The sequence below is a fragment of the Octodon degus genome, unplaced genomic scaffold (assembly GCF_000260255.1).
Source record: "Octodon degus isolate 3935 unplaced genomic scaffold, OctDeg1.0 scaffold00013, whole genome shotgun sequence".
In the NCBI taxonomy this organism is placed as follows: domain Eukaryota; kingdom Metazoa; phylum Chordata; class Mammalia; order Rodentia; family Octodontidae; genus Octodon; species Octodon degus.
The window spans coordinates 1,329,813-1,338,064 of NW_004524589.1; the positions used below are offsets into that span (position 1 = coordinate 1,329,813).

Consider the following 8,252-nt stretch of genomic DNA (forward strand, 5'->3'; position numbering starts at 1 on the left):
CAGCTTATAAAGACCAGCATAATAAGCAGTGTGACTGGGGTGCTCTGTAAATTAACTCAATTAGACAAAGTCTGATTTAACGGGGAAGATGCTGAGAAGCGCTACCCTCATTAAATGTGGCTGTTAGAGGCACTTCTAATGAAATTAAATTTGCGTTAGTTGTTTGAATCATAAAACAGCGCGTGTATGTGTGTGCACACGTACGCGCATGTAGGTTCTGGGATTTTTGTGGTGAATATTTTTTTTAAGGTGAAAGGAAAAGAACGCAAATAAAGTAAGTACAAAAAAAAAAAAAGATTTGAATGAATGAGTGCTTAAGAAATCAAGGGGACCACAAAGGGGTGTGTGTGTGTGCGGTGGGGCAGGGGGAGAAGGCAAGACAGAATCAAGACCAGGAAAGCGCCCCAGTTCTACCAGGGTCAGCCATGCGTCTCCTGCCCTGGGGGCTTCTGTTCTGCTGCCTGGGCTGCAGGATCCAGCCCGGAGTCTGGGCCCAGTTCCCCCGCATCTGCATGACCCTAGACAGCTTGAGAAGCAAGGAGTGCTGCCCGGCCCTGGGCGCGGAGCCCGGCAATGTCTGCGGCTCCAGGGACGGCCGGGGACAGTGTTCAGAGGTGCAAGCGGACACCAGACCCTGGAGTGGCCCTTACGTCCTGCGAAACCAGGATGATCGAGAGCAGTGGCCACGGAAGTTCTTCAACAGGACCTGCAGGTGCACAGGTGAGGCGCTCAGGCAAGTGTGGCTGCCTCTGAGCCCGGGGCTGCGGAGGAGGGCGTGGGGTTATTGCTAGTGGCCTGCAAAGGCAACGTAGCTGTCTTTGGTAGCTGAGCGTTGAAGCCTGGCTTGCTTCCTTCCAGTCCCGTAGTCCATCTGCCTGTGCTAGCGACTTAATTAACAGTACACAGGCCAAGCTTGACTTTATGAACTTGTGCCAACGCACCTTTGGCTTGTTTGTTGGAAGAGGAGGCTGCAGAGCTGCGAAAGGAGGCTTTGAAACCCAGAACAAGTTCCTTCAGGGTGGAAGCGCTGCCTCCGCCAGATGCCAAGCGAGCGTGGGCGCTCGCCGCAGGCTGCCGCGGCCGTGTGGTTTTCCCCAGGAGGCAGCTGTGGTGTTCTGCAGCCTGAGCTCAGCATTTCCCAGGATTTGCGCCAGTCTCAAGCAGAGTCCATCTTTCTTGTTAAAGTTATGTTTGGGCAAAGCTGGGGACACGGGCAAAGTGGCCTGCCCAGGAGGGAGAGAGGTTGTGAGTGGATAGCAATGGTGTCTTTGATCCTCGCCTGTGTCATTTTCCAATTCGCACCCTGGTCTTTTGCACTACTTGCTACTTTGAAATCTCTGCATGACTTAGTCCTCTGGTTCTCCCGCGACTTCCTTATAAATCCCCACCCCTACCTGTCCTGTTTCTCACAGCCAGGCACGGTCATGATAAATGCTTCCAGGCCTGTTTGACATCTGAAACCCAAAAACATAAGCAGCAGCTTCAGCAAAGACCCTGGATACAGGATTCTCATGGCTGATACATTTGTACTCATGAGAGGGGTGCGACAGTGATCCTGGGGTACATCAGCAGGGTTTTGAGATTAGCGGTTGGCCGGAGAGATTCTCACCCTGACTAACTCTATATGCTGGTGCCTGTGAGCCAGGCAGCTACACTGAGGATGGCGATGTGCAATAGAGGGGTCACGCTTGGAGTGCCTGCCATCCTGGTCTTCTAAATAGGTACTTCTTGTCATGACATACCATTTATTGCCATAATGTCTCTCAAGTAAAGGCTTTTTTTTAAAGGGTAATAAATTGAAAAAAAAAAAAGACAAGAATAAGAAAAATAAATGTCACAGGTCTATCCTGTTACAATTCTGTACATGGTTAGATTTCTAAATTTCTTTGTAAAAATATGTTAATGCTTATTTCTACTTTTATAAAATTTTTTTTCCTTCATATTTTGTAAGGACTTAAAGTTCAACATATCAATATTTGATGGAAAATACCTGTTTCATGATATGCCAAAGATGTTTGATATTTAGACAGACGGTAAACCGAACTGCATATATTGCAGGTTAATAATAAGCTTCTCTTGTGGAGGGTTAACAACCTAAGTTACCAGATCAAATTGGAGAAAAGGAAGGGCTGCAAGGTCAGCCAACATTTTGGCCCTAGCCTTTCAAGGTCAGTGAAGACTTGGGACATAGGAGAACCTGTACTGTAACAACATGTAATTCAGTTGTGCTTCAAATTTTCTGATCAAGATTATGGAGCCACAGAGGAATGTGATCGATGATGTATAGTGTGCCTGGGGAGAGTCACATGGAGAGAAAAAAACATTTTCTCAGGCTTTCACCAATTTGAGAGCAAATTGGTCAAGCAATGGCCGTTACTCATCCTCATGACTGACACTGACAAAAGATCTACAAAGTGCGGTACAGGGCTACAGGATAAATCCTGAGAATACTTAACTGACCTTATCAGATACAAAAGTTACATTTCTTGTTATATAGGTCTTGCTTTATCTTGGTCTTAACCATCCAGCAGAAAAGTATAAAAATGAGATATATAAAGTAAAGCCATATTAATATGATGAGCTGTAAAAGGCTCAAGTCAATAACTTCTGAGGATAACCCACTAATATTATAGACTGCTAGACAGTGTTAGATTGTTTAGCTGAATTCAAACACCTATAGTATTTAGATACCAATATAATATCCATGTCTGACAGGACAAAAAAAAAAGGGATATAAAGGAAAGATCACTTTATATTTATATATACAAAATAGGATAGATATACAGCTTCTTTTGCTTAATTCAATAGTGTTTGGACAGGAAATGCTGTCTGCTTCTTGTACTATGTATAACCACTAAGAAGATAACAATGTACAATGTATTGATTATTGAAACTGTCCTATTGATCAGCTTTGAAACTGTAAAAAAAAGGGGGGGGGAAAGGATTCTCAAGGCTGGCTGCGTGACTCTTTTCCAAAATATTTCTTTCTTCTCTCCTGCTCTGATGACTGAACGTAGGCGAATGTAACTGAGCTCAAGGAGCATGTGCAAAGGTGTTACTGAGGCATGGCATAGAGGGCTGTGGGACTGACATGGAGGTGACAGGAAAGCCAGGAGTGGTGGTATGCACCAAAAATCCTAGCACTGGGATGCTGAGGCATGCATGTCTCCATAAGTCTGAGTCCAACCCAAGCTATATAGTGAGTTCAAGGCTAGCTGGTGCTACAGAATGAGACCCTGTCTCAGACAGGCAATATAACAAACATTGTTAATTTGTTATTCTTGCTTTAAAAATCTGTAATGTACCTATTGTTGTATATTACCTTGTTTCTGTTATTTTTTTGCTTTTGTTTTACTCTTCAAAATAAAATGAAATTAAAAAAGAAATATTTTTTTGAACTCTAGAAGTTCTGGCATATTTATAATCAGTTGGGGATGGAAACCAGAGCCTCACACATGCTAGAAAAGCACTCTAGCACTGAGCCACACCCCTAGATCTTGCAAATATATCTTAAATCAAGTGAGTCAAAAGACATTTTAGGTCTTAGTTTTCCCTGGATACTAATTTTTTTAAAAAAATAATTTTATTGAGAAACAAGTAGTAATGAGACAGTTTCAAAACTGATTAGTAGGACAGTTACAATAATTAATACATTGCATGTTGTTGTCTTAATAGTTATTCATTGTACAAGATGCAGACATGATATCCTGTTCACAAACACTATTAGAATAAATCTTTCTGTTCAATGAATTAAGAGAAAGTAGCTATATATCTATCCTAACTATTTTGAATATACAGATACAAAATGGTTGTTCATTTGTATTCCCTTTTTTATTTAGGGTTTTTTTTGTTTTAAACAATTTATTTAACTGAAATGGACTTCCATTTGTTTCTGAAGCGACTTCCATTTATTTTGATACATCTTTTCCCCATGATGACTTATAGGATCTTCAAGCCAATTTAAATATTTTATGAATATTTGAATTTTTGGGTATACACCTGCACAGTACCTCAGCAATATCTTTCAGCAAGAAAATACTGAAGAGTAAAGGCTAGACACAATTACTAGGTACAGTGAAAATCTGCTGCAAATATTTCTGAAGTAAGAAGGCACCACATACCTGTTCAACTAAGCAAACCACCCTTACAACACAGAATTATTTTATTTTTACATAGGACCTAGAACACTTAAGTTGCCAGTTAGGTACTGAATGGCAGAGCAATATCCCAGTTTATGCCATGAATTCATAGGGAACAGGTTCCAACAACTCAGGCTCCTCCCCATTGGTCCTCACAAAGTGTGCTTCTCTGGGAGGGGCAGGCTGGTGCTTCAGTTGAATCCAGGTATCTTTCTCTTTGGCTTCCTTCTTTTTCTGATCATTTTCCTTGACACATTTCATCATGACTTTCTGAGTGTTTGAAATGCTCAATATGCACATTAATCCTCTTGGCAAGTATCTTGCCCTTAACTTGCTTGTTTACAACAATGCCAACAGCATGCTGGGTAATGTTGTAGACTCTTCCCGTTTTGCCACGGTAACATTTGTGAGGCATTCCTTTTTGCACAGTACTCATTCCCTTGATGCCTACAATATCACCTTTTTTGTAGATTTGCATGTATTTGGCCCATGTTTTCTAAAAGGTCTGGAAAACATATACTGGGTTCCCCTCCTCTTGCCCTTTGTGCTAGTCATTTTGACAAATTATTGGAAGATGGCAGTTCCAGATGAAAGTTTTTGTTTAGTTTTGTCAGAGAAGGACATTCTATTCATTTAAATATTGTAGGTGTGTGATTTCAGCAAAATTTTCCAATATAGTCTAGTAGTCCATAATAGTAGTGGGTTATGTGTAGGACTGGCAGTGTCAGAAGTTGTTGACTTGAGCCCTTTACAGCTCAGCATATTAATATGACTTTACATTTTATTCCTTGTTACTATACTTTTCTACTGGATGGTTAAGACCAAGATAAAGAAAGACTTGTGTAACAAGAAATGTAACTTTCGTGTCTGATAAGGTCAGTCAGTCAAATCCCCTCAGGATTTATCTCTGGATACTAATCGTGACATGAATTTTAATGACATATTGAATATGTACTATCCTTTTCTTCTAAGCTATTGAACTTTATTTCTTGTTCTTTATTTTTTCTTTTTCTTTTTTTTTAAGTGTATTTAGTACAGGGTCTAAATGTAGATTTGACTCATAGTGACCCTCTTGTTTTTAGCCTCCCAAGGGCTGGGATTACAGGCACTCGCCACCACGCCCAGTCTTGAACTTTGTTTCTATTAGACATTGTCTCATAAAGTCTCTAAAGTTTTCAGTTTAACCAGGGTCATCAGATGTTGTAGACCCGTGTGATGGGTTATTATATTACTGCAGAGACTCTTCTTGTCCCAAACCTCCAAATACTTCTTCAGCACTTACTTCCTGCCCATGAGAAACAAAGTACCACAACTCCCAAAAGCCGGGGACCTTCATTTTGTAGAATTCTGGAGAAGACGACTTTACTGTATCAGAGAGAATTTTCAGTGCATTTTCTCAGCATCCCCTTATATTGTTGAACTGGTTGTTGCTTTAGTTTTAAAAGGCAGGGATGGAAAGAATAGGAAATGGAAGAGTAGAAGAATAGAAGGGGTGATGTATATTTTTCTTTGCTCAACACCTTAGGGTCACAGGGACCTACTGTGAGAATGAAAAGAGACCCATGCTCCTAAAGCAGGGAGCCAGCACAGGGCTTGTCCTGGAGGGCAGGCTGGCATGTGGCTGTAGTCCATCCCAAAGAAGCCAGGCTTCCTCAGTGCACAGGGTCTGCATCTCCAGCCAGTGTCACGGCCTTGATTCTCCTCATCACCCTCCCCTCAGGCTGGGCTCCACCTGCCATAATTGACTCAGTGTAGACTCAGAACCATTGCTTTTTCCATGCCAACCTTGTGTTTCTCTTAAAAGTAACTTACAATTTATTGCATCTATAAATTTCACTTACTGGGCTTTTCCTTTTTCCAGGTTTATTATGGTATAACTAGTATACAAAACACTATACATAAATAATATATACAATTGGGTGAGTTTGGACATAGATCCTCTTGTTATTGTGACTACATCAGGGTAATAAACATTCCCATCACCTCCAAATGTTCACTTGTGTCTCTTAGCTTTTTGTTTTCATAAGAACACAATATGAGCTCCATACTGTTAGTACATTTTCAGGTGTCCAATTATTACTGTTAATGATAGGCAGGTGTCACAGAGAAGATCCTGGGAGCTGCTCCATCTTTGTCACTGTAGGTTGATGCTCACTGAAGGACAGCTCCCCAGTTACCCTGACCTCCTTTTCTCTTTCTTCTCCAACTTTTTTTCTTCCTATCCCTTTTACTTCTTCAAGACAGTGTTTTACTATGTAGCCCAGGATGGCTGTGAACTTATCTCCCTGCCTTAGGCCCAGGGTGCTAAGATTACAGGTGTGTGTCACTATGTCTGGGGTTTTGTTTTAAGGCTGAATAATATTCTACTTTGTTTCCATGTCACTCTGCTTGCATTGGCTGGATGGTTTTTGGGTACCAGTGTACCAGGTGTACCAGGCTAACTCCGTGGAGGCTGAGCCAGGCAGCTGTTTTGTATGTTCAGTGACCATCCCATGATGTGCCCTTTGTTCCAAAGCAAGACACATGCCCATCAATTCTTTTTCTCCCACAATGAGTGAGCTGCTTGCCTCCCTAGGGTAGCTCTTCACGTTTCACAAAGAGTTGTTCAAATTTGGACTTGATTGTGAGCCTCCCAAAGCCGCTGCCCTCTGGTCACCTTACTTCTTTTGCAAGTGGATGCCCTGGGACTCCCCTGGGTTCATCTAAAACTTCTGGGAGCGATGTGGCTCAGGCCTGGCAAGCAGACTGTTCGTGAACCAGAGCTTTGTTAATTCTTTGGGCAAATAAATACCGCATAATTTCTACAATCATAATCAGGTTTTAAAAAAGTTTAGCTAAGGAAATAAGTAAAAAAATAAAATACAGTCTGTAGGACTTACAAAATGCCCTTAAATTTTATGCTCAAATTCTTCATAGAGAACTTCTCTGTGCTCTACAGGGATAAACTGAAACAAAAAGAAATGATCAAACTTAACTCTCAGGAAAGTTAACTTTCAGGAGACTTTGTCATCAGCCACACTTTGTAAGCATTACTTACCAGTTGGCATTTACGAGCTTATGCCAGGCATAACTGTGTCTTTGGGCTTTTGAAAACTTGGGCACCAAATAGGTTTTGAACAGTTGGCTGAGAGCTTCTTGTTTGTACAAGTGACTAAGTGCCTCGATTTTCCAATCTTTAAAATGGGGATAATGATGAAACCACACTTGTAACATCTTTTTGAGCTCTGTAGATGAAAGGGCCTGTGCAAGTATAAAGCATTGTTATTAAAATAATAGAATCTCTAATTAAAAGGAATAAGCTATTTAGAGTTCCTTGTAAATTCACTAATCGGTGGTCGTTAAGCTTATTTAGTCTAATAGTTTTCTGAGGCTGACCTGATGCAGCACATGTAGCAGCGTGTAGTGCCCAGATGTTCTGTCTCTCTTCATCTCTGCCCTAAGCAGGTAGAGGACCTTGACTCTCTAAATTTAATTTTTGCTGGAGGACATGCACAGTGGTAGATAGATTGGTATCACTTATTTTTCTCTTTCTAATCCCTCCTAAATTTCCCAACTTCATATACATGTATTTCACTACCAACAGATTAAGGATAATAAAGCTCATGTTAAATTGGTATAACGTACTACCAGGAAATCTAAATTAAAGAAGTGAGCACTTTGCGTACTAGGTTTTATGCTTGCTGTTCTTTCATTAATCTTCAATATTGGGACAACTTCTCTAGTAGGCCAGGCCTATGAGCTCAAGAACAAAACCTCTCTGCTGCAGGGTTGAAGTGTATTTTCTCTGAGGTAGGTTGGAAAAGGGATGCTTTTAATGAACTGCATTTCTGGGTCATAGATGAGCTGCGGTCCCGATGACCACTTTCTTATCAGTACCTATGCGTTGTGTTTCAGGGCCAGCTCTGGTGGCGCTAAAGCTCCTGCTTCACCATATGGTAGTTGTAAAGCATGTTGGCTCCTGAGCCAGGATTCGTTGTTTTGTCCTTTGTTATCCCACAGAGCTTGGTTTACTTCCATTTCCACTTTTCCCATGGTTAGTTTTGCACTGCTGTTTCCTCATGCACATTCTTCATTTCTACTAGGCTACGGCATTGGGCCTCATTGATACATATA

General features: G+C 41.3%; 1 protein-coding gene across 1 annotated transcript in view; it reads left to right on the forward strand.

Annotated features, from left to right (window-relative positions):
• Positions 1–425: 425 nt before the first annotated feature.
• The window catches only part of Dct (dopachrome tautomerase), a 46,129-nt gene continuing 38,302 nt past the window's right edge, over positions 426–8,252 (forward strand). Inside the window, exon 1 of the mRNA XM_004626297.1 lies at positions 426–720. Within this exon, the coding sequence (XP_004626354.1) occupies positions 426–720 (295 nt within the window). The remainder of the gene's footprint in view (positions 721–8,252) is intronic.